The sequence below is a fragment of the Pocillopora damicornis genome, chromosome 2 (assembly GCF_964200805.1).
Source record: "Pocillopora damicornis chromosome 2, jaPocDami1.2, whole genome shotgun sequence".
Lineage (NCBI taxonomy): Eukaryota > Metazoa > Cnidaria > Anthozoa > Scleractinia > Pocilloporidae > Pocillopora > Pocillopora damicornis.
The window spans coordinates 13,136,845-13,163,984 of NC_142671.1; the positions used below are offsets into that span (position 1 = coordinate 13,136,845).

At 38.7% G+C, this 27,140-nt stretch overlaps 1 protein-coding gene, 2 long non-coding RNA genes and 1 pseudogene across 6 annotated transcripts; 2 read left to right on the top strand and 2 right to left on the bottom strand.

Moving 5' to 3' along the window:
* The first annotated feature begins 79 nt into the window (after positions 1-79).
* LOC113674761 (uncharacterized) lies at positions 80-3,686 on the top strand. 2 transcript variants are annotated; one of them, XR_016184025.1, is made up of 4 exons: positions 80-220; positions 576-634; positions 2,830-2,884; positions 3,549-3,686. It is a non-coding gene; the product is annotated as an uncharacterized LOC113674761 (long non-coding RNA). The 2 variants fall into 2 exon arrangements; XR_016184024.1 differs by having other exon boundaries at positions 2,830-2,872; positions 3,549-3,654.
* On the bottom strand, positions 537-6,779 carry LOC149049960 (uncharacterized). 2 transcript variants are annotated; one of them, XR_016184018.1, is made up of 5 exons: positions 6,495-6,779; positions 4,159-4,267; positions 3,540-3,637; positions 2,811-2,866; positions 537-1,994 (listed from the first exon to the last, which is right to left on the bottom strand). It is a non-coding gene; the product is annotated as an uncharacterized LOC149049960 (long non-coding RNA). The 2 variants fall into 2 exon arrangements; XR_016184017.1 differs by lacking the exon at positions 537-1,994 and adding an exon at positions 2,368-2,579 and having other exon boundaries at positions 6,495-6,710.
* On the bottom strand, positions 6,668-24,884 carry LOC149049961 (uncharacterized; annotated as a pseudogene). The gene is made up of 6 exons (XR_016184019.1): positions 24,833-24,884; positions 24,310-24,486; positions 23,038-23,891; positions 22,438-22,512; positions 22,119-22,174; positions 6,668-6,779 (listed from the first exon to the last, which is right to left on the bottom strand). The product of XR_016184019.1 is annotated as an uncharacterized LOC149049961 (transcript).
* Positions 15,863-17,840, top strand: LOC113667881 (uncharacterized). Its single transcript, XM_027183746.2, has 2 exons — positions 15,863-15,972; positions 17,255-17,840. Exons 1-2 carry the CDS (start codon positions 15,921-15,923, stop codon positions 17,584-17,586), a joined length of 384 nt encoding a protein of 127 aa, XP_027039547.2. The 5' UTR covers positions 15,863-15,920; the 3' UTR covers positions 17,587-17,840.
* Positions 24,885-27,140: the final 2,256 nt, after the last annotated feature.

Consider the following 27,140-nt stretch of genomic DNA (forward strand, 5'->3'; position numbering starts at 1 on the left):
TAATGATGTATATCAACGAAAAATTGTCAAAAAAAGATAGAGTACTTAAGTGGGGGAAGGGTTGTCATTCCTCGCTCGTCACGCGCATGATGGAGTTCCCGTGAGCGGTCAGCGGCTGACGTTACTACACGATTAGTTGCTAGTGTTTACTCTTTTATTGCTTAGTTGCTGGTCAGTTTGTGAGGCAGAGTGCTCGGAATGTGGACGTGGAAAAGTCTTGGTAAGTTAGAGAATTCATTATATATTTTGTTGCAAAATATACTATTTAAGACTCCTGGAGCTCATGCAGTTGGGCTCAAACTGGAAGAGCTACTTCGTGCAACTGTCTAGTGGAACTGGTAATTTAGTGTTAACAACTGGGTTGAAAACGTAAATTAGCCACCGTAAAGAGTAAAAAAGCTGACGTTTCGAGCGTTAGCCCTTCGTCAGAGCGTCTAGTGGAACTGTTGAGCGCGCAACAACTTAAGATTCTGTGCGCGCGCTCGTGATGGATTTCCTGGGCTAGTTTATTTAGATTTCCTTCTTTTCCTACAAAATTTTTGAGTTAATCAAGATATTTATTTTTTTTGCTAAAGCACGGTGCATAAACACGGCTACATCACTTGGCGAAGAACCACTCATCTAATTCCTTGAGGTGAGACATGTTTAAATGGATCAGACAGGTGGGGTAAACTTTCCCCCGACCCTGACCCCTCCTAAGAGGACCTGCCTAGCCATAGTTGAAAACAACTGGGGTGTCCAATCAATGAAACAAATTACTGGTGACAATCGCAATCAATCAATACCAATGAATAGTACTAAATTGATTGATATTGATATTCAAGAACCAATCAATGTCTAGCAATTGTATGGGTGAGCCCATTGATGTCATCATTAAGCATTGAAAGTTGTTGTCAATTGATACCAATCAACTGGAATTAATCAACTTACTGTATATTGTTATTAACTATTAAACTGATGGCAGAACCAGGAGAATAACAATGTGTATCACTGCATTATATTATATACCTAGAGACAGTTTTATCGACAACTATTATAGTTAAATTAATGGCCAAACCATGAGAACAACAAGGTGTGTGATTGCATTACATACCTTTTATATAAAATATTGTGGTCAGCTTTGACCCTTTGACTATGGTGATCAGAGTGTAAAATACTCTTAGAAATTCACTACTGTCCCAAAATTAATTGAAGCAGGAAGTTTGTATAAATTATGTAGATTATTGTGATTAATAAGGATTAACCTTGATATGAAATCATTCTGACTACACTCACCCAAGACATTCATTGTGAAAAGTTTATTTAGGATGAGTCAGTCAGTCTTCTGGTATTCACATCCTGATACAATGTTATAATTTATAGGCTAAAACTAGGGGTTCTACATGAAGAACCTGTGCTGCACCAGATATGAAAAAAACCACTAAAAACCACTCGTTAGATGTGGCCAAAAAATGAGTGGGAATGTATTCCTCATCAAATGCTGCAGCACAATACCCCAAGGACCAGGTAAACTAACCTGGTTGTAGTATTAATTACTACCAAAATTACAAGGAATACAAAAAAGAAAGTGGTCAAACGTAAGACTTACCGACCAAGAATGAATTAATTTTCCTGGGAAATGCTTAAATAATCCAAATTTCCACTATGCCTCACAAACCGCTTCAAAATGCCATCAGAATAAAAATTTCTGACATATTGGTTCCCATATCAGTCAAACATCAGAAATAACATAAATTCTCAGATGTCAAAGAAACTACAGTAATGTATAGTTTTGAAAATTATATATGATCTGACAGGTTGGGAATGAAAAGTTTTTATATTTAGAACCTGGCTCCTTGCTAAAACTTTGTTAGGGTTGGGTTCCTTCAAAATCCTTCCATAGAATAAAAAGGTCGTAGGTCTGTCATCCATGACTTCCTCAACTCTGTCACCAGTGAGGGAAGATCTAGGATCTGGCAATTATTAAATGATATTTGTCCTGTGTCTCTAACAACCTATTTGAAGGAGTTTAAAAACGATAACATTACCATGATATTGAAGTTGATATCAGAATCCAATGAAATAGAAAAACAGAGTAACAAATTACATATACATTTAATTTCTTCAGCCTGACAATTTCAATGCCTGAAATTGATTAGAAATGGCCTTCATGCTATGTGTTCACATTTTCTTCAACACCAATAGGCTTGGATCAGTTACTCTCCCTGTAGGGAATGTTCCCTCTTGTATACAGTTTACCCTCAGCATGAAACCAGGTTTCCCTGTAATCTTGTCAGATAATAATTTTAGTACACAGCACTCTGACCTCATCCAGAGGTCAGAGTGCTCATCATCCCAATTATGAGAAGTGAAGATTTTCAAAAGATTTACTGAAGTCATGTTTTCAGCATGAAGAAAGCCTAACATTTTTAATGTTACTTGCCCCGATTGGAAAGTCAACAATACTCAGACCATAACAGGACTTTTCGGTCAGCAAAAAGCCTGGTTGACCGTATCATTTGAATCGGACCAAGAAGGCTCCCCTCTTTTCACTCTGCAGTTTCTTATAGGCCTCTTCTGTCATATATCCAGCAAACCAGCTGAGGAAGATGAAACAGTTTGTGTGATTTTCATCAAATAAGATTTTACAATTTCTAGTTCACATGATGTGCTTGCTGACTTTGACACCTTTGTTGGCCTAATGGCCAAAATTTCTTTTTTTTGGGGGGGGGGAGGGGGGGTTGGGAGGGGTCATAATCATGCAAAAGTTTGGTGATCCAAACCTAAACTAATTTAGGGTACCAGTAAAATTAACTATTAACTATATTTACCTTGTTCTTTTACCATCAGCATCAACAGAAACTGAGTTCTTCATCAGATGGAGCATCTAAAGGTTAAAGTTTTAGTTAAGTGTCAGATCTTTTGGTTGTGCTGTTGGCAAACTCCTCTTTGAGCTTTTTTTAAAAAGAGGCATCACATGTACTTTGTGAAGTTAAACAGCATTCTGGCAGGGCAAAGTTCAAATTTCGTAAAGAGCAATTGTAACAATTACACTGTACTGTGGAACTTTTAAAAGTTTGGTATTTTCCTTGAAAAGTAAATAAAATGTGTTTTTATTCCTCTATTGATCCATAAATCTTTTCCGTTTTTTTAAGCATATAGTCAACATTAATTACAAGCACACATCATCATAACAATTTTTCCTTCTGCAATGCTGCTCTGTAAATGAAATGTTTTAATTGTCATCATGGTCATCATTTCTGTAGTTGATATACTATCAAGAATAAGTTAATTAATATGCAATGGTAACATGTGATTAGAGTGTAGTTATCTGTACCTAAAAAAATGTAGTCATAACATAACAGTCACAAGTCAAGCTCTCGGGTCCTCACAAAGTAATTATACTGCAGTGAAAAACTGAAAAATTACAAGCAGCGGAGATGTACTGGTTGTATGTAGGTAAATTCTGTAGTCATATTGTGTTGAAGGAATAGTATTTAATATGTGCTTTTGTGTTACTCTTATTAATATTATTGGCATTTGTAACTCCTTTCTTTTACCTTCTTTAGGTAGCCTTGCATTCCTTCATTGGGAGATCCAAACCACACTGAGAGTCTTATGAAGTTATGGCGGTAGACAGGTGCAGATTCCTTTTCTTCTAAATATTTTTTAAGGACGACAACTTAAATTTAGCATCAGGTTAAAGCAGTATTGGGAGATTTGGTGACCTAACTTGGTTAACAAGCTCTTTGTACTGTACCATTAATAAGTCCCAACTTAACCCTTGGGGCATTGTGATGTGGTCCTAGGTGCACTGACTGCAGTAGAGTGTATGGATGCTGGGAAACAATCATTTTTTGAAGGGCATGCACATTTGCACCTGTTCAAAACTAAATGTTTATCAGCATCATTTTTTAACCTTCCCAACTGAATAAGAAATGTCCTCAACATACTGGGCATTTTTACTGGGAAATGTCTGCACTTTCACCTTGTCATAGCACACATGTATGTTGTCAGCACACAAATTTTACAAAGGTAGGCCCAGTAAATCAATCTTTCTAAGTGTTTTGGTGCAGTTAAAGTGACAGTTACAGTATTTGAACTGTCACAGTGTTAATTATTGACTACTTATGTAGAGTTTCTTTGTACATGTATAAGATAGCTCTTACTAGTCCTTACCATATTTGACCATGAGGACATATATTAGAAATTTTAACAAGGCAATTCCTTCATGCGGTAGGTATTCTGAATAGGATCCCTTGAGAGCACCTTCAAAGTCATTCCAACTCTATATAAAACAGATTTTAGGGTAATAATGTCATGTAAACCTGTGTAATTTTTATTATTTCTTTTTGCCATATTGTGGGATCCCTTTTTGTGAGACACTAAAATAAGTCAAGTGTAAGTTAGTCAAGAAGCTGTTCATTCCTTTATTTTTCTTGTCATATTTTGCTCAGTTAGGTTGGTCGCATAGGGGTCTTTTTGTAATGGTTTGAAAAAATCTGTCATAAGTCCTAAAAAACAGTGCTCAATAATTAAGAGATGTTAATGTGCATTTTAGTATGGTATCAAATTGTTTCATACCCAAATTCAGACAATTTGTACCAAATTTGAGTCGTTTTGTACCCAAACCACAGATCGATTCGTACCAGTCCCAGCATGCATTCATTCAAAATACCTCACACACAAGTATGTGAGCAGATGTTGATTGCGTACGACAATTCAGTAGAGTCAAGGGAGTTAGGGATAGACAAAATTCTGTTGTATACTTTTGACCTTCTAAGCAGAAACAACTAAATTATGTATTGCTTTTTCTCCCTTTTGAGATCACGTTTAAAAATGGATGTCGCATAAAAAAAACTTATTTATGCAAACTGACCTTACTCTAAATATACTTAACAGGTAAAGCATATTCTGACAATAGTTTGGGTACAAAACAACTTAATTGGCTGGGAACCAATCAGCCTAGCTGGGTATGAAACAAGTCGATATGAAATGAACATACACTGGGTATGAAAGGACTGGTAACCATTAGTATGACCTGTATAACAATGATTTTTACATTTACCTAACATGCGTTGTATACTGTACAATGTACGTTAAAGGTATCCGCCGCTTTCGCCCCCTATCGAGTTCGCCCCTTCGGGTTCGCCCCTACCTTATACCGTGTTCGCCCCCACACTTTTCGAGTTCGACCCCATCAAGTCGAGTTCGCCCCTTGATTGAGTGATATCCAGATGAGTTGATTCGTAAGTTGATGAGTAAATTCTTCAGTCTTAATTTCATAAATAAAGCTAAACGGGTACAAGTCTAACAACTTAAGCAATGCTGTCGCGATGAAAGCGTGGTTTGCACCTTCTCGAGTCTGGTTGTTACGATCATCACATTTCGTGTTCGTTAGATAAACCGTGTGGTTCTCTTTATCACAAGTTCAGTGTATACAGTTATTTCTGGTAACCCCAGATCCCACGCAGAGTATTTAGTTGATTCCGTCAACCCAGTTCCCAAGCAGGTTCCACGCAATTGCCGAAATTCAAAATGATCGTCGCTGACGTTACATTTGGCACATTCTGCTAGTGCCTTCGTCATAAATCAACTCATCTGGATATCACTCAGTCAAGGGGCGAAGTCGACTTGATGGGGTCGAACTCGAAAAGTGTGGGGGCGAACTCGAAGGGGCGAACTCGATAGGGGGCGAACGCGGTGCAATTCACGTCAAATACTAAGGAGATTTATTGTTTGCATTTTTTTTTCCTAAGCACTACATAGGTAGGGAAGGGGACTGATTTATTTTCAGTTTTATCTAGTAGTTCAACCCAAGACTTATTCGAGCTTTTATTTTGTGTTTTGGGAGTGATCATTGTCCAAGGCTTTTACCTGTTGAACCTGTAACCTAATTGCTTTTTAAACTGTTTTTTAGGGTGGATTTTGTTATTCTATCATACATTTCTGCTATATTATGATAATTGTGGTTATTGTTTGGATGAAAAAAAGTTTAGGTTCTAGAGAGCAATAGTGTCAGAGTTCTACATGTAGATAGACAGAGCTTAACAAAAAGGAGTAAGTGCCATTTGAAAACGCACCTTTCTAAGGAAGCTTTTTATTAATTTTTATCACGAAAATTACTAGTATCTTAACATCTATTGTATATTTTAATTTTATCATAGTATATTTTAAATAATTATTAGTTAGATACCCTGTATTAAATTAGGGAAGCTTTTTATTCATTTTTATCACGATAATTACAAGTATCTTAACATATGTTGTATATTTTAATTTTATCATAGTATATTTTAAATAATTATTAGTTAGATACCCTGTATTAAATTGCTATAGATAGAAATCATGTAATGCGCGCTTGATCATTTCGTGGAAAGCACGCAATATAAGAGTTAGATTATTATTATTATTATTATTATTATTATTATTATTAAATACGGGCAAGTTCTGTAAATATAGACCAATAGAGATTAACAGCCGGTAATTATTTAGTTTTGGTAGTAGGAAAAACTAACCTTCAGGGGTACTGCTCGTCACAGATGAACTTTCATCACCATCTGTCCCTTCGCCTTTTTCACCAGTTAACAGACTCGACTCAGACTGGAATCGGCTTCAAAAGATTGATAAGCTAGTGTGTTCACCAATTTTTTTTCAGCCCGCTTGCGTCGTGATTTCTCTGCTTCAGCCAAAAATGTGCAAGCGCTTTTCTTGGGAGGTGGTCCAAGGTTTTTGAAAGAAATTAATTTAAACGTCAGATAAACTGCGTAGTCTCTGTTGAACTTTATCAAAAGTTTGATCAACTGTGAAAAATAATTAAATAAGTACATTATTAAAATTCCACAGATAAATTCGCCAAAAAAATATTGTAGTATAAAAGTTAATTTGGCCACATTTAAATCATGTTTCTTTTTTACAATTAAAGTTGTAGATGGAAAGATGCAAAATACTATCAATAAAAAGCACACTGTAGATAAAAAAATGCTAAGAGAAATTTCCCAAGAGGTTTTTCAGGATCCAAGTGATGTGAATTTTATTTTTCTTTTCTTATTAATTTACTTTTTTTTTCGTTTTTGAAATTCCTAAGTGAGGCTTTTTGAGAGCCTGATTGAGCTGTGGCAGATCTATGGGGGGGCCTGGCTCCCCCTCATATCGGGTAAAAAAGAAAAAGGATTGCAGACGGAAAAAAGCTGGCAGGGCAAGGAACAAAATACCACCCCCACCCGAACTGAATTCCCAGTTTTCTGGGTATTCCTAATTCCTAGGAATTCTCAAAAATTCCCAGTTATGCAAATAACCCTTGCCAACTGAATTCCCAGTTTTCTGGGAATTCCTAGGAATTCTCAAAAATTCCCAACTATGCAAGTAAGCTCTGATTTGAAAAGCTTGGAATTTGGGAATTTCTGGGAAAGGAAGACTCCAGTTCTGTGAGGACTTGGAATTCCTAGGAATTCCTAGGAATTCTCACCTATGCAAACTACCTATAATTTAAGAAGGGTGGAATTCTGAGGAATTTCTGGGAATTGAATTTGAGGCAATTTAAATACCCTGGGGTCCAAATTAATTCCAAGAAATTCTCAATACCTTGAATGTGAAGGTTTTAAGAAAAGGAGTAATTTTAGAGGCTTCAAACTTTGGCTCAATAGAAAGTATGCTTTACAAAATTTTTACCAAGAGATATACATACATGTATATGTTTATAACTTAATGATCATGAAATTTATTATTCAAACTAAGTTTTAGTAAATCTCTACATTAATATGGATTTTCTCATGAAGCAGCAGTCAATTATGTTAAATGCAAATTGCCAATTAATGCAATGTACTCATATTACAGATTTGCTTTCTAACCTCCTATTTTACACCTTTTAAATTACTTCAATTTATTTTATTTGAAACTCTGATGGACAACAGGCAAGTGCAAATGCGGGAACGACTAACAGGATTACACAGCTTAAACCTCCCGCTCAGTTAGACTTCGATGCGATAAACTTGGCTGACAGTTGGAAAAGATGGAAGCAAGAATTAGAATTGTACATGGATCTGGCAAAGAACTGCAGAGATGAAGCAACGAAAGTAACTTAAAAGTTATTTCTGTATTTAATCGGCAATCAAGGAAGAGAAATTTATGATTCGATGGCCTTCGAAATTCCCGCCTAGGAAAGAACCTTAACGTAGGTGTTAGAAGTGTTCGACGGGCATTGTAATCCCAGAAAAAATGAAACTGTTGTGGGGTTCAAGTTTTTCTCCCGTACTCAGGACCCGGGTGAATCACAAGAAAAGTTCGTTACAGATTTGAAGCCGTTGGCCGCGACCTGTAACTTCGGTGATCTTAAAGATTCGCTGGTGAGAGACCGGATCATTTGTGGAATCCAAGACCGGCAACTTCGAGAAGAACTTCTTAAGATCCCAGATCTTGATTTACAAAGATCCCTCAGCATTTGTAGAGCAGCCGAGTTGTCGAAAACACGGACCAAAACTTTGGAAGAGGGCGAAGCAGTAAACTCATTGAAGGACCAAACGAAGCGCGGCAAGGTATCAGCTAACAAAAGCCATGACAAGTCTGCGACCAAAAGGCGGGAAAATGATGATCGGAACGCGAGAGATACAAATTCTGAGGTGGAAAACATCGTGCTGCCAAGAAAAGTTGCCCAGCGTTCGGGAAGAGGTGTTCGGTTTGCGGAAGAATGAATCATTTCGCTTCTCAATGCCTTTCTATAACGAGAGTGAACGTCGTCGAATCAGAAAGTGAAAGCGAGATCGATGAATACTGCCTCACGCTCCACTCGGTGGATGAAAGTTAAGTAGTTAGGGTTTCGAGCCTTGTTATCGTGCAAAAACCTAATGGACAGATTCGTGTTTTCTTGGACCCTAAGGACCTCAACAAAGTGCTTAGGAGGAGCCACTACCCAACCTTTATTGGATTCACAAATTATCTGAGCAAGTTCTTGCCTCGACTAAGTGATGCATTGCAGCGACTCTGTAAGCTCAGTTCACCGGATGTAGAATGGTTCTGGATTGACATACATGACAGTGCTGTCCGACAAGTGAAGCTGCTGGTCACAAAGGCACCTGTCCTCAAATTTTTTCGACTCAACAGAGAGCCTCACCTTAAAGTGCGATGCATCAGATAAAGGACTGGGTGCCATCCTTCTTCAGAAGGGTCAGCCGATTTCCTGTGCGAGCCGTGCGTTAACCGATGCAGAGTCTCGGTACGCCCAGATTGAGAAGGAACTTTTGGCTGTTGTTTACGATTTGGAAAGGTTTCATACTTACACTTACGGTAAAAGAAGTGTTTGTGGAATCAGACCACAAGCCTCTGGAAGTTATTTTCAAGAAGCCACTGCATCGAACTCCGAAGAGGCTTCAGCGCATGCTCATGCGAGTCCAGTTGTACAACGTCAGCCTTGGCTACAAGAAGGGCTCCACCATGTATCTGGCCGACACCCCAAGTCGGGCTTATTAACCCCACGATGGAAGCCAGGATGTCGCTTTAAAGATTGAGAGCATCAACATGACGCAGCACATCCGTTTGAAGCCGAGTACGCTTCAAGAAATTCCAGACCACACGCAGAAGGATAACAGCCTTCTAGAACTGATTAAAGTCATCAAGGCTGGTTGGCCTGAAACTAAAGGAGAGCTATCTCATCTGGTGTTGCCCTTCTTTGACATTCGTGATGAGTTGAGCGTCTGCGATGGCGTTGTCATTAGAGGAGAAAGAGTAGTGGTCCCAAAGTTGCTGCGTCGAGACATGTTGTATCGTCTGCATTATGCTCATAGTGGAGTTGTAAGCACCCTTTTGCTCGCTAGAGCAAGTATATACTGGCCAGGAATGAGCGCTGAAATCAAGCAGTTTATTGAAATGTGTGATGTCTGCAGGGCGTTTGACCGGAAGCAGCCTAAGGAGACTCTCATTCCTCATGAAGTGCCCGGCCGGCCATGGGCGAAAGTTGGAGTTGACTTGTTCACTTACAGGGGTCGAAACTGTCTCATTTGTGTTGATTACTATTCTTCTTTCTGGGAAATCGATTCCCTTGACAAAACTACTTCGGGGGCGGTAGTACAGAAGTTAAAGTCGCACTTTGCAAGGAATGGAATCCTGGAGACGTGTGTACCTGACAACGGTCCTCAGTTTACCTCGACTGAATTTAAGGAATTTAGTCGTCAGTGGAACTTTGTGCATGTAAGTTCGCCAGCTTATCCGCAAAGCCACGGAAAGGTAGAAGCAGCTGTTAACTCCGCTAAAAATGAGGAAGTCAAGAAAAGCCAGAACAGATCCATACCTCGCCTTCCTCGAATACAGAAACACGCCTAGTCAGGGATTGGGCACCAGTCCAGTGCAGCGATTGATGTCAAGGCGCACAAGAGCACAACTACCCATCATTCCTAAGCTTCTCCGGCCAGTTGTCGGGCCCACGATCCATCGGAAACTTCTCGCCAAGAAAGAACGACAAGTTCTTGCTTACAATAGGGTGGCTAAGGATCTGGGAGCACTTAGAAGTGGAGACACATTGCGACTCGTGCCGCCTGGAAATCCGAGTAAAGAAGCGGTGAAAGCAAAGGTTGAAAGGTGTGTAGGAACTCGGTCCTTGGAAGTGGTTACCGAAGATGGAGCCAGATATCGTCGAAATCGCCGTCACCTGAGGAAAACAAAGGAGGCCTTCCGGAATTCAAGACCTGCTTTGGTGGCTGAAAAAGGCGTTGAGCAATCGGATCAACAGTCGACATCCTTACCTGAACAAGCACAGACAGGTCATGAGCTCTCCGCGCCGTGTAAGCGGACAACCGTACCCAGTAGTCGAGTGGATACGACCAATGGGCATGCGATGGCATCTCGGCAACCGAAGCCACTTGCTCAGCCTAGTGGGTTACCTGTGCGAGGCCCAACGACGCGATCAGTCAGAGTTGTTAAGAAGCCAACTTATTTAAGGGATTATGTTACTGGGATGTAAGCTTTCTACGTTCCACAAACTTTGAACAGTTGAACTCACTTACGTTGTTTGTTTTGTTTTTTTTTGTTTATCTTGTTTTTTGTTTGTTTTTTTTTTAATAAGGAAAAGGACGTTACAATAGGCACTGTTTAGTAGTGGCCTCGTTAGAGTGTTTAAACTAAAAGGACGACTGTTTGTAATAACAAGGCAGGCTATCTCGCCGAAACCACCAAAAATACAAACCGCAAATGGAACAGCGATCTACTGGAGGCATGACGTCATCGAATGTAAAGATTGGCGCGAAACCACCACATGGTGTGGTCGCTGTGTTGGAGAGTCTCTCGCCTTGCCGTAGAGCAGAGGCAATTCATGACATCCTTGACGTTTTTTGACATTGTTCAATCAAAGTGGTATCGGAATTCTTTAATTGGTGTGCCAATACGTGTAGTGCTGGTGATTATGCTAGCTTTTGCTGATTTTGTCTCTTAAAAAGCGGCCATTGAATTCGCTTTTTAAAAAGAAGCCACAATCGTTCTTATTAGTCTGCATTTTTTTAGTGACCGAATAAATGTTCGCAATTTATTCAAATTGTGAACATTCATTCATTTGTTCTAAATTGTTTCTATCATTAGCATATAACGACCGGGTTATACTTGACGAGCCACATTTCGTTAATTAAGCAATCAGTTTGTTGCTATTAGATTTTCTACAGTTGCGAAGAGTTGTTCATTCCAAAAGAAATACAAGGAAAAGAATCTCTTTAAAGGAAAGTCCTACCGTCGTGGAGTACGTTCTGAAGTTAGCTCCCTCACCTGTCAGTGTGTCAGTGCCCCAGACACAATACACCAATCAACAGGAATTTTAACATTCATTTGTCCTGTGTCTTTTCTGTGATGATAAGTGTTGCCGGCAGTGAGTTGAACAACTCGAGGCAATATGTTCTCCTTAGCATTTTTTCCAGTTACTAGGTCTTTCATTGAAAAACTGTCTTTGTCAACTTCACTTTCATTTCATTCCATCTGCACGGTATTAGCATGACGAGCTTTGCTCACCAAAAGAATTTATGCAAATGAGGCTGAGGCGGATCTGAGATCCGCCTGGCAATTATTAACTGTAAGAGAAGAACTGACTTCGCGCCCACAGAACGACCAAGGTGTTGCGAATGAATTTTCAGTAATTACTTTTTTGGCACTTTTCGGCGTCCAAATTGCATGGCGAGAGTAACCCAAAACCTTAAAGCAGACCCTTCTTGTCACAATACGAATGTTTTCCAGATAGGGACACGCGTTAATGTCAGCTCAACTCGCGTGATTGCATTTTTCAAGGTTAAACCCTCGCGTGGATCTAGCAACTCAAGTTTACTTTAAAGCGCGCAATTTAAGCCAAAGTAATTTTATAATTTAACTCCATGATCGAAATTTTGTTTACAAAGGATAATAATGGATCGACATCGACCTAGAGCGTCAGCTTCACTCGCGGGGAGTCAACCATTTTCTCTTGCCCCTTGCACAACATAGAATGCAAATTTGCTGACCCACTCTATTGATACACACAACTCGACAGTCATTAAGAGTTGAAAAAGATTAAGTTTTTTACCAAAACCATGTATTTCCGATTTTTAAACGCTAACAAAAATGTAGTAATGGTATGTCCACTCCGGAAAATAATACCGCAAACAACAGCAAGCCCTAACCGCGATGAGAACACTCATGGATCACACAGCGCAACAGAACTCATTTTGTTTGTTTGTTTGGTTTTTTCCGATAATATTGGCCTGTAAAGAAATATGTAATGGAGTTTTTTTGTACCCTCCGCCGGCACCATATAATTGGCTAAATGCTAGGGAAGTAATATACTTTAAAGAGATCATTAAAGGAGTAAAATCTTTAAAAAAATTTTTCCTGCTGGGGTTTCCTGGCGCGCCACTGCGAACACAGCGAACCTCATGTATAAGGCTGCGAGAAAATAAACAAAGACAAGTAGAAAAAGTTCTTTACTCACAAATCTCTTTTACAATCTATGACCGATTTTACATCTCGTGTCTGAAGCAAGAGTTGGAAATGGAAATGCAATTTAATACGTTACGAGAAGAGGTATTTCGGAAGAGAAGAGGTAATTACTCGTTGGTAATTTTATTCCTAAATTCGTTATTTATTTTTAATTGAAAAATCACGGGATTTGAGGACAGACACCACCAAGGCAAACACAACATCGACGTAAAAATTACCAGTCAACGGAACGTGCACTTATGATCTGTAATTAAGTTAAGGTTGGTTGGTCATCTAAACAGGAAAACTATCTTTTTCTATTAAAACAAACATTGCTTTTTCATCACGGCTTTTCGCGGTTAACGTTCAAATAAATCTGCAAAGGAAAAAAAATCAAGACAAGTAAATTTAATTATGTCGCAATTCAAAATTAGTTTGTCATAAGATGAAAACGCACAGTTTAAAATGAAACAACTCCCAAAGAGAGACAGAACCAAATTAAAAAAAAGAAAGATTTTGCCTTCAGATAACAAAAGTCCAAATAGGACTGACTACCCAAGAGAGACAGAACCAGGTAAAAAAAAAAAAAAAGGGAAAGGTTCTGCCTTCAGATAACAACGGCCCAAACAGGACTGACTACCCAAGAGAGACAGAGCCAGGTGAAAAAAGGGAAAGGTTCTGCCTTCAGATAACAACAGCCCAAACAGGACTGACTACCCAAGAGAGACAGAACCAGGTAAAAAAAAAAGGGAAAGGTTCTGCCTTCAGATAACAACAGCCCAAACAGGACTGACTACCCAAGAGAGACAGAACCAGGTAAAAAAAAAAGGGAAAGGTTCTGCCTTCAGATAACAACAGCCCAAACAGGACTGACTACCCAAGAGAGACAGAGCCAGGTGAAAAAAAGGGAAAGGTTCTGCCTTCAGATAACAACAGCCCAAACAGGACTGACTACCCAAGAGAGACAGAACCAGGTGAAAAAAAGGGAAAGGTTCTGCCTTCAGATAACAACAGCCCAAATAGGACTGACTACCCAAGAGAGACAGAGCCAGGTGAAAAAAAGGGAAAGGTTCTGCCTTCAGATAACAACAGCCCAAACAGGACTGACTACCCAAGAGAGACAGAACCAGGTGAAAAAAAAAGGAAAGGTTCTGCCTTCAGATAACAACAGCTCACATACGAATGACAAAACCGGGAAAAAAATTAAAAAATGAAGGTTCTTCCCTCACGGAGATAAGTCTGATTACATGAGAGAGTGGGTACGAAATAACAAATGAACGAGAGTGTCTTCAGGATTCTGCTTTCGAAACTGCGAAATAGTACAGTACGATTAGTAAGAAAACACACTAACCTGCCAAGAGCGCGTCATCTTATAGGGAAAGAATATTTGAGCTGTGATGTCAGGGTTCATTCCATAATTAGTTCATCTTGCTCATGTTAGGTTTCAACAGTTTGATAATACACCATGTGATTTTAAGCATCTGTCACCTAACTATCACAGAAATAATTCCTTCTCTTGCTTCGAAAGCACAGAAGTAAAGGTAAACCTTGCTTTACTGATTAAATGGTTTGGGCATCATCATTTTCCGCTCAAAGGTTATTAAGCAGCGAGATTTATCGCGCGTCATCATATAGCTCTAGACAGAAATTATCAGGCATACAACCTTATCTAAAAGCCAAATTGGACAGGCCAGCGAGTAGAATTTCTTCCTCGCGAAGTTTTACACAGTTAAGACCTTACCTTAAGGAAAGAACGATGGCCCCTTTTCGTAGATACCGCCGAATATACTCGTACCTTCGCACAGAATTTTCGCGGGATAAGTTCCCGCGCTTACCTGATGATTGGGACTTACTAAAATGATATTTTATACTGAAAGAGCTCCTCAATATGAACGCCAGAAAAGTATTATAAAAATATCTACCCAATCGTTTCAAGTGTTAAATGATACTCTTGTATCTCCAGAACATATTGCAGTCGAAATCTCTCTCGAAAACAAGGTCCTTACCGAGCGGCTCACCGGCTTCCATGTTGACTTAGGGTCAAAGGTCTGATCAGAGTGAAATATAAGTTGGCTAACACAATTTAATTTTGGTATTGTCGTGACAGAACAGATAATCGCTCTTTGCGTCACAAACCAATAAATCTGTAGATCACGAACAAAACATGACATGCTGGGTACAATAACTGTTATTTGATAGTCATGTCACGCATTACAACCAGGCTATCCTCAAATGCCATGACACACTACGGCTTAGCTAAGCCGTTCTTGTCGCTGAATCATTCTATAATTATGAAAATTGCCATTCACGCCATGAATGCGTAGTTATCTCCAAAGAGAAAATTGTGCAAAAGAGTCCTAAATTTACGTAGCACTCCTAACGCGCAAGCCGCGCGGATCCTCGCGCCTGTTTACATTTTAATTGTTAACTTCAATTAATTTCACGCTCGAAGCCAAACACCTCGCTTTCACTTGCTAATTGAGCCCTCTCGCTTTACTTTGACAAGCCTATGGATCATTTTACGCATCCCTGGTGAGAATTCTTTTCTTGAGCAAAGCTCGTCATGAACAATCAATATTTTTTTGAGGTCATGAGACATAGAAATCCCATCGATCGAATGGCAAATTTGACGATGACATTAGCTACCCAATGGGCCTGGAATAGGTAATCCTAAAAGATAAACGAAAACACGATGAAGTAAGATTAGTTACTTGAGATACTATATTCTCCATGGCAACTGACGTGCCAGGTTGCTTGTTCTTTTATTGGATGACACTTCAGATTTTCCGTTTTCAAACAATGCGGGGTTTCTTTACCACATTCTTGCGAGTGCTTTGCAGGGTCGTCATCCCTTTTAATGCCGACAACAAGGCGCATGATGTGGAGTGTCCTGATTGGCGCTCTATTTTAAACTAGTAATCTTATTGGTAGGGCCCTGTTATAAAAACGCCCTATTACACAGCGCGAAGGGCGCTGGTTTTGTTAGAGGAAGCTGCAACGTTCGTAAAGTCACTGAGATACGCAGAATGAAGGGTCTTGTGCAGAGCATCTTTGTCTTCTGTGCAGTTCTTGCAACTGGTAAGTTTATTCTGTTTGTTATTGTGAAGTTCAATCGTGAAATAAGAGAACAGTAAAGCCACCTGTTCCGTCCGAGCAATCTCTCCTGTCGACATACCCTTCTTTCGCTTTCAAGCTCCGTACAAGCTATGAGTTCGTTTATGGCGGCCACGTCGAAACTGAACTGAAATAATTTTGTTCCCTCGAGCCACTGGCCCTCCGTGACGTCCGCTCGGGCTCATCCTTCCTTCCCTTTGCCAGGGCACAAGTTAACTCTTTGATTGAGCTGTGTGCGTTGTTTGTGTGTAACGTTAAGCTGAATACCAACCTCTCCGTCTGCTTGTGATATTAATGTGTGGAGTTTAATCCAATTTCGTTTCTCGTGTTATCGATTTTCCCTCGACCTTAGTTCAACCTCTGATAATACTGAAGTGTTTCAATGCCAGCTCTTATCGAGTGACACGGAATCTTTGTAGAAATCCTGCTAAGCCCAGGAAATCCTTTCTCTATCGTAGCCAAGATTTGTTCTGTTTGGTCAAATCACGTTTCAAAGCCTTCGTTAAAATTTTCCTTGTTCATGCAGAATGGTTAAACAAATAAAAGAAACTTTCCAAGTATCATTTATCCCGTGTTATTTCGTTTGAGAAGGTACATTTACCTGTTTTCTCCGGTTTGCTTCCTCTCGTCATAGGAGGCATAAAGTTCGTGCAAAACCTTTACCACACCAAAAACGCATCCATCAATACTTCTGAATTCTATTCGGTTCGAGCACGAGGAAATCGCGGCATACAAACAACTTTGCTCACATCGATTCTCCTTTCAACAAAAAGAATACTTCGTCGCTTGAATATTACAAGTCCTTACTGTACTTTCACTTTCACAATAATGAAGGCTCTGGTAAGGGAACACTTGTACAACTAGCAATATCATGAATTAATCGAGGTTGTCTATGTAGCTGCTATTGTATTCCACCACTCTTAAGGAAGAGATGAGAAAAATGTGTCTTATTCCGATTCTATTGCATAAATTACGCAAGTGTTTTTATAAATACACAATGGACGCTAACGGACTCAGTCATGCACGCATTTAAAAGCACGGAATACGGCATATATCTGAGCACGAATTCAGTTCGGTACATGTTTAATTTCCAATACTGTTGAACTTAATTCCTTGGCAGACTAAAATGAATTTGATAAGCTTCGATATATGGAGTGTGAAAAAAATTTGAAATATGTATGGAAAAAATTGGCGAACGGATATGCAATACATTGAAATTTTAGTTTCTTAATTTCCTTTATTTCAGCTTACAGCCTCAAGTGCTACACTTGTGAGGGAACCGAAGAGACATGTAGCAAGAGCAAACTAGAAGCAAATAAAGCCAGCATGTCGGAAGACTGCCCAGGCGGTGAATGCATAAGGGTCTGGGGCAAAAAAGACGACGAAACCATAGTGGTAAACTCTTGTGGCGATAGCAGCACCTGTGAAAAATCTAAAAAGAATTGTGACGAGACTAAAGAAGGGAAATGCGCAGTCGGCTGCTGTGACTCCGACTACTGTAACGTGGGGTCTTCATATTCTGCCTGTGTAATCCTGATGACCGTTACCTCTGCCTTGGGTCTGGCACTACTAAATTAGGCTGGTAAAGAAGAAGGAACCCTGGTCCGTTGATATACGTAGATTTTTTTCGTATTGAGGTTTTCCATGTGTATGAAACCCTTAAAGGTTTCAAAAAAAAAAGTTAGAGAAGGAAATTTGTAGTTGGCTTTTTTATGTTTTATTGTGTGATCTCAACTGATCAAGTTCGTCGCTACTTTATGGTGAAAAATGCTTGAGTTACTACACTGATGTAGTTTCAACGGTCTTTTTGATATTAAATGGATTCAATTATGTCTGCTGGAAAGTTGTTTATTTGAGTGAAACACCTTTACGATGGTACCCAGCTGCTACTGTCGCCGCGCATTCAATACTATTAATTCTAAACACGTGACGGGAGATCTTTTACGCCACAATCAGATAAGAAAAAGCTAATTGCAGATTAATAATCTTCGAGAAAACAATCAAGTTTTATTTATTTTCTTTACGTCTCACAATAAACAAACATAGGCTTACTATGCATGCAAAAGTTATTATTTTGGGGTGGGTGGATTACTTGAAACATTGTAAATGTATCTACATTTTTACAAAAGTAAAGAAGGGTATTAACGCGGAAAAGAACGAAAATGTCGAATTAACTCACACACAGGTATTTTGTGGTAGATTGTGTCTTTTGTGCGAATAACTGTAACCAAAAATAAACTGTATTGGTGCCACGGATACCTTCTAGTAAAAAATGCAGACTGCAGACCGAATACAAAATGTAGACTGCCAACTGAGAAATTATAGGCGGCCGTCACCACCAAAAATACAAGGATGTCAAATAGATCAGCAAATACAAAGCTGGTCTAAGGATCGGCTGCAGGATAGCATAGCTTATAGAGGAATGGCATGGCCAAATTATAGACGGTTTAGTTTTCCTTCGTGAAACAGAACACCCTAAACATGAATAGTTTAGCCAAATGATAAACGGTCTAGTTGCCTATGTCGAGTTGGAACATGAAATTGTGAAATGGACTAGCTCAATTGTGAATAGCTTAGCACTCATTTGCAATACAGTGCACAAACGGTGTAGCTTGCGTAAAATGGCTCAACGTAATGTCGAATGGTACAGTGTACACACATACGGTGTAGCGTTACGTGAAATGCCTTAGCGCAATGTCGAATAGCACAGCGTACATACGAAAAGGTGTAGCGTTGCTTGAAATGGCTCAGGATAATGTCGAATAGCACAGCGTACGCACAAACGGTGTAGCGTTGCGTGAAGTGGCTCAGCGTAATGTAGAATGGTACAGCGTACATACAAACAATGTAGCGTTGCGTGAAATGGCTCAGCGTAATGTCGAATGGTAAAGCGTACACAAAAACGGTGTAGCGTTACGTCGAATAGCTTTGCAGAACATCAGACGCTCTAGCCCAACATTAAATTGCTTAGCATTCAATGAAATATTTCGATGTTGTGGCGAATCGTCGAGCTTGCTCGTGATGTGAAGGCTATCTCGTGGTGTGGTCGCTGTGTTGAAGAGTCTTTACTTCGCATTGCCGTAAAGCAGAGGCAATTCGTGACATTCTTGATCTGTTTTGACATTTTTCAATCAAAGTGATATCTAGATGCTTTAACCGCAAACACTATTTTTGGCACACCAATTAATGTATTTCGTTATAAAATAATTAAAATAGTACGCGTGCTCTGATTGGCCATAAACCATTTTACATGAGCGTATGTAAACACGGTTTTCGTTCCTCTTTCATCAGTTATTTTATAAAAGAAATGTAAAATGGTTTCCGTGTTTACATAGCCTGATGTAAACACTTAGGAGGTTGGGAGAACACTCGATAAACGCTTATCTCGTGTTCTCCCAACCTCCCGCGTGTTTACATCAGTCTATGTAAACACGGAAACCATTTTACATTCCTTCAATATCACTCGATTGAAAAATTTCAAAACAGGTCAAGGATGTCAGTTTTGTTACCATGGCGTCCAACTCTGCACACAAAGGCACACACAAAATCCAACTTCTCACGTACTCCTGTAATGTTGAAAGAGTCGTTGAAGTTAAACTCTCATTGAAAAGTGAGCGCGAGTCAGAAAAGAGCAGAGAGCTCGACAAGCGACATTTAATGCACGTCATAATACTACTTAATACTATAAACATTCAGGCTAACAGACGCGTGCAAACTGCGGTAAACCGTGAGGTCGGAAAACCGTAGTAGAATTCAGTCTTGTTGCTATTTCAATCAACGCTTTCATGAACGATAACGAATAAATGTGGATATCAGCAGGGAAAAAAGAGGAAAAACTTACCGAAAAGTTACGTATTGGCTCTGCTTTACGGCAAGGCGAAGTGAAGCCAGTTAAGCACAGCGACCACACCAGTCGCTGACGTCATGCCTCCAGTAGATCGCTGTTTCATTTGCGGTTGGTACTTTTGGTGGTTTCGGCGAGATAGCCTTTACGTCATGCCACGAGCAAGCTCGACGATTTGCCACAACATCGAAATATTTCATGTACTGCTAAGCAATTTGACGTTGAGCTAGAGCGTGTGATGCTCTGCAAAGCTATTCGACATAACACTACACCGTTTGTGTGTACGCTGTACCATTCGACATTACGCTGAGCCATTTTACGCAACGCTACACCATAAATGCAAATTAGTGCTAAGCTATTTGCAATCGAGCTAGTCCATTTCACAATTTCATGTTCCAACTCGATATAGGCAACAAGACCGTTTATCATTTGGCGAAAGTATTCATGTTTAGGGTGTTTCATGAAGGAAAACTAAACCGTCTATGATTTGGCCATCCGCCAAAATCTGACCATAACCAGAGTACCTGCCATTCCTTTATTAGCTATGCTTTTGCAGCCGATCCTTAGACCAGCTTTGTATTTGCTGATGTATTTGACATCCTTGTATTTTTGGTGATGACGGCCTCCCATAGTCTTGTACGCTTTCGCAATGTATCGCAGTGAATTGACGCGGTGGTGAACACCGCAACAAATCTAGTCCCAAAACGTTATTTTGACCTACTTTATAAATCTGATAAGGTATCACAGAGGGAAATCTTTTTGTTTTCAATCTCTCGCAAATTTCATGTTTAGTTACTGAAAAAAAACAAACAAACAAACAAACAAACAAAACTAAAAATCTGTTAACCTCTGAAAGTTATATTTTGGTGCCTCATTTACTTCGGTTGACACAGCAGTAAACAATTTGACAGTAGAAGGCACGTGCGGGATTGATGACACTTCAAGTCGCTTTTTCTCGCATAATCACTTTTGGCTTGAGTTTTAAACTTTAAAGACTTCATTCTTGGCTGACTTCCGGTCTAATTTCGCGAAATTTGGAGATAAGGTCCAAAAAGAAAAGGTTTCCTAACACTTTGCTCAAAAGCTCTAGTTCAGAGCTTTAACGCGCAAATGGCTGAAACCATTTTTGAGGTCATTATGTGTAGACCACGTTCCTAATGAAAAACGAACGTCAAAGAAACTTATCTTGTCAACTGTTCAGGCGTTTAAAAGGAAAGCTCCCTTTCCGCTTAATGATCAAAAGTTTAGAAGGAAATTGAATACCCAAAATCATCCTTATTAGGCTCCGCGAAATGTAGACCTTTAAAGCCCCCACTTTAAAGGGATAGCTCGAATAGTTTGTATGCTATTTTCGCTAATGCACTAATTTTCCTTCTCTGATAACTTAGAACGCCGGATGTACTCTACTAAATGGTAAACGCGCTTACTCAGCTATTTCAATGCTTGCATAATCAATGGAAGTAACCAGTCATTCTTAAATTGCTTTTTAATACTGTTCATAACCTTTGATAAAGATGTTGGAAGGGTGAAAACCAAACTTTTTCCAGGAAGAAAAAAACAAAATTATCCACATATTTATTTATTAATTCATTAACTTCGCCATACAACAACAATCTAAATTATAAAAATTAAAGAAAAAATAAAATAAAATGACAAAAAACGACAAAAAATGGCAGGGACACCGCAACAGCGTAATCAATGACAGCAGGCCCAGAATATAAAAGAAAATAAGACGAGAAGAGAGAAGGAAAGAAGCTATCAATCTATATGCAGTAGGTAATCTTACCCTTCCAGATAAATTGTAAATTTTACACTAGTCTTTAACCCTTTAACTCCCATAAATGACCAAGACAGAATTTCTCCTTACAATATCAATACAATATCAACCAGAAAAGAGATATGAATAAAGAAAAATATCAATTTGGGGATAATTAGTTGATCCAATACCAAGTTCTCTGAACTAATATTGTAAGAATTGTATGATTGACAGTGAGGAGAATTGTAAATTTGATCTGGGAGTTAAAAGGTTAAAGAATATTGGCCCCTATGATTACAGTATGTTCTAGTGTCTTTACCTTTCTCTGACAAATGCCACCTATGCGTAATTTCTGCAAGTGCCATGTTTAAGAAAATTTCCAGTAAAGTGAGGGACTACTATTCAAAATTACAATATAATGAATTGTTATGATTGGTGAGACCATTGATCTTCTGGACTGTTAATCAATTAGCGCATATTGAAGACAAAACAATTCTTTATCGTACGTACCTTGACATCTTTGTTTGACAGTTGTTGTTCTTTCTTCTGTTTGTACAATACACCAACTATCATGCAGAAAAGTTTTCTGACTTCGTAGCCTTTATTTTGTTACTGATATGATTAACTGATACCGGTAATAGGACTTTGTGTCATACAAGTCAGGGATAATCCTTCTCATAATTTCAAGTCGGCTGCACATCATCACACTCAGCTGATTTAAAATTACTTGCTTGACTACTCCCTGAATTGTACTTCACACAATCCTATTACCATCAGTCATTAATAGTAAAATTATTGAAACTCCAAGGGTCAAAATATAATACATTACCTTGTATTCTATGGCCAAGGAAGGATCAAGAACACCTGGGGTTGTTCATTATCTCTTCTGTTGTCTTTGCTTTCACTGTAAATGAAATGATTGAAAATTTTTGTGTTTATGTACAAGTAGGTTACATGGGAACTATGTAAAATATCTGCCACTGAATTGGTACTAAGTGGAAGCTACTAGGCCAATGATTTCAAAATGTTTTGAGATAGGCATAGATTTAAAAACTTTATTTCACTAATAACACATGTAAAAAGCTAATATCAAGCTAATGCCTTCAGCAACTGAAAGAATTGGCTGTTGTGGCAAGTGAACATGTTTGTGAGCTGATTGCTAGGACTAGAATAACTGGGTACATACACTTGATAGAACTTAGACAGTTGTGGCTCGTTTTGAAATCACTGCTAGCGAGGCTTGCATTAATATCAGGATTGGGGGATTACACTAGAAATGTAAACACAATTAACCACTTCACAGTGGGGCTCTTCAGGGCCAATGTAAACAAATGATAAAACAAATTGTACATGAAGATAAAACACATGCACTGTTTTAGTAATAATTATTATTGATTGCGAAAAATTACTCAAGATTACGTTTACATACATGCTATATTAAGCCTCCTGTGCAGTTTCTGAATTCTCTTCCTCAAAGCTTTATTTTCCAGTTGTTGTTCTTTACAGCAGTTTCCATGGGCAATTTCAGGGTTGTCTTCTGCACAATATTCAGTATCTTCCTCTTCTTCACTGTTGTTGTCTACCGTGGAGCTTTGAAAATGTAAACCTCTCCTGGGGTCACAGTCACTCTTTTTTTTGTTGCTTGACCTTCTGGGAGTCTCCTCTGGGGGTTGAGTTGATTCTTTATATGTAGATGCAATAGATAAGGTTGGAGAATTTGTAGAGGCAGAGTGAGGACAGTTGGGTTGGGGTTTCCCTTTCTTTTGTTTGAATGGAGGCAAGCTTGAGCAGGTTTTCTGTCCACCAGTTGGAGTTAGAGCTGTATCATCAGAGCACTCATCTTGTTCTTTACTGGGAGGGGAGACTCTGGCTTGTGTAGTTGAATTCCTACCACAAATTGGTACAGGTGTGAATCCAGTGGCAAGAGTAGGGTTTACCTCACCAAGAATGGTCACCTCTTCTTCCATTTGGTGGTTGTTACTTGTAAGAGGACTGACAGATGCCCATCATGCAGCAGCTTGTGATTTTCTTGTCTGCAGTAACAGATCCTGTCTTTTTTTTTCTTCTTCTTTCTTCTTCTTTTTTGCTTCCTTTTCTTTGGCTTTCTGCTCATTTTCTTTGTCATCATTTCATTTCATTTCTTTGACTTCTCACGTTGCTGTAACTCTGTGTTGCTATCATATGGATGCTTGCGCTTCTTTTCTGCACCCTTTTCTGGTTGCTTTTCATTTTTCTTTGCCTTTTCTAGATGTATTCTTTCTTTCATAAGCTCTTCCTTATCACCTAAATTGAAAGATGGTCTTAAACTTTCAATGCACAAGGAAAGAATTGTCTCATATTTAACTAGTTCCATGACGCTTATAGATTTTATAGGATTAATGATAACTTGAGTACATTCATAATTTTTGACACAAATTATCAATGACACAATGGATACTCTTGGGTTGTCCCTCAACCTGTATGTCCTGAAACTAAAAACAGGTACTGGGTTTTGCAGAAAATAATTGGTCCTTTTTGTAAAATATATATATTGAGGTGGCTGTTACTGGTATCATCATAAGGTAGATAAAAATCTGTAACCAGGGAAAGTAATGTCAATGTTTAATAAGTACGGTAGGAGGAACCCTCCTCTTGATTAATGGCTGTATAAATTTGTCAGGAAATATTTCTATTATTAAAAAAAGTGAAAACCTTTGCTTACCTCCTTTCTGTAGCACTTTAGAATCATAATATTGGCCATTTGGTAGCCAGAGTGCACTAACAACATCACCCACTTGCAGCTCCTCTTCATATTCCTCTGGAAATATGTGCTGAACTTCATCTTCATGTAGGACTCTCAAGTTGCAATCATCTTCATAAGTCACAAGGTACCAATACTCTGTTAAAAAAACACAGATCTATTTGAGAAGAGCTTCTTGACTTGTGTTGGGTTGTAGCATTTGACCATTTCAAAAACTTGTGCAGCATTACATCTTACATCTGCTATTGTGCAGTGATCTATACAGATTCAACAATGATCTCAATCCGAACAAAGTAATTCATAATCACTTTTTGAGTTGAGTATGTTCTAAGTTTAGAGAGAGCCTTGCACTAACAAAAAAAAACAACTCGGAACCTAGAGGAGACAGTGAGAGTATACAAGCTTATGATCAAAGTTCTTGAAGAAATGACACCTCAAGCTTTTGAAACTTAATTAAGGCATACAAACATAAGAAATTTCTTACCTTCTCTAAGACGAGCTGGGACATTTCTCTTGCATGAAGTATGTTCAGCCATTTGTACTTAACACACACTCGAATTGGACGTTGAAAACACGGAATCTTTCTCTAAACATGACAAAACTCTTAGGAAATCATCAAAGGATCAAGATGGCATGAAGAAAGTAACAAATTATGCAATAAAGGAATAATATCCATGTTTTTTTCTTTTCTAATTGCAGACCCTGAATTTGTAAGTGGCTTAAAATACTGATTCCAAAGAATGAAGAGGGATGACAGTAACATTGAAGATGTGTATGATGGTGCACTCTGCCAAAAGGAGTTTAAGCCAGGTGGCTTCCTCTCAGAACCATACAACATCTCTGTTAAGCTTAACACTGATGGTGTGGCAATATTTCATTCATCACAGTTTGGAGTTTGGCCACTGTTTCTTCTTGTCAATGAACTCCCTCCAGCAATGAGGCAAGTGAAACAAAAATGGTCATGTCACACAGACATACATTGTTAATGCAACTGGTAAAATATAAAATTATATGTTGGTTGTGCCTAGACTGGAGAAGTGACTATCGCTTTGACTTTTGCAAGAAAAATCCTAACCATTACCGTCCATAACATGCAAACCAATAATGAATTAATATCCTATATTGTTTTGGAAGGTAGAACTTTGAACTTTCACACTGTAACAACACACAGATCAGAATACAGATGCTAAGTTTGATCTTCTCCCATTTGCATTTGTCTCACAAGTATATATACATTATACTTTGTTTATCTAGGAGAAATAACAAGTTCAGGGTGTTTGGTGGCTTGTGGTTTGGAGAAGAGAAACCTTTCTTTTCTACGTTCCTTAAACCATTTGTTAACACTTTGCAAGAAACAGAAATTAATAGTAAGTTACAATTTTGGTCAAACAAACCAGGATTTTACATTTCGTGTGGTTCTTATTCTTCTGGGCAACACTAATGGTGGGTGATTTTCATATATTACTAATCAACTATTTTAACCAACAGGAATTGAAGTGGTACTTCCAGATGGACTGGAAGCAAAATCTAAGGTTAAGGCTCTCTCAAGCCATTTTGATCTTCCTGCCTGCGCTGGTGTCTTAGAACAGGTTACATATGTTGGTCACGACAGCTGCTGTTACTGTGATGAGCATGGTGAAACTGTCAAGACTGGTCCCAGGGGCCATGTGATGTCATTTCCATTCAGAAACACAGCATCAGGATATACTAAACCACGAACTGCAGGAGCAGTCACAGCCAACTCATTTGAGGCACTTAAAAAAAATACAGTGGTAGGTTGCCTAAATATTGCCATCTAAAAATAATACACTGTAGTTTATGAACTCACAAAGTCATCAAATAAAATAATATTCAGACAATTTTGAAAAGTTTAGCCAATTTCTTGAAAATACACGAATGGTGATGTAGCTCCTGTAACACAATTTTCAGCATTTTTCATTTCTTCATCAAACACAATCTTGTTCAGGTGTAAAATGGAACTTTTTAAATTTATTTTAATATGGAGATATTGTCTATTATTGTCTATTATTTTTTTTTCACATTGGGATAAACGGCTGGCTATACAGCCCTGCCAATATGTATACAATCTGAATATAAGAAATTATATCATCACTAATAATGTCTAGCTTTGGTTTGATTCAGATTTTTTTGCATGTATTTCATAGGTCTCTGGCTTCAAGTCCCCCAGTCCCTTGTTACAGCTGCCAAGTTTTTACGCTGTTAATGGAATTGGTATAGATTCCGTGCACTGTGTGTTCCTTGGGGTGGTAAAACAACTATTTGGTTTGTGATTCAACTCAAAACACAGTGGGCAAAGGTGGTATTGTGGAAATAGTGTTGAGAAAGTTGATATGCGCCCTTTGGAGATAAATCCCCCCAGTGACATCACCAGAATTCCTAGGAGTATAGAACATCATGTAAAATTTTGGAAAGTTAGGTCTCACTACCTTTAAAAAATGTTATTTTTATAGTTGTACACTGGATGATTTCTTATAATATAAGCTTTCAGATTTTCAGTTTAAGTCCAAAAAAAGGGTTTGTTACATTGAAAACCTTCATATAATAAACTTGAGGAGAAATGAGCAAATATATGTTCTATCAAGGTTTATAATAAAGTTCGGATATAACGCGCGCTGTCATTGGTTGAAAGAGCGTGCTCTATGAGAGTATAGAGCATAGAACTGAGCTAAAGCTGTCACGCCATCTGCCAAATTGTACCATGTTCGACCTTTTCCGGGACTTCTTTTTAGCTTTTTTCCGATAATTGAAAGTGGAATTTCGGAACAAGCGAG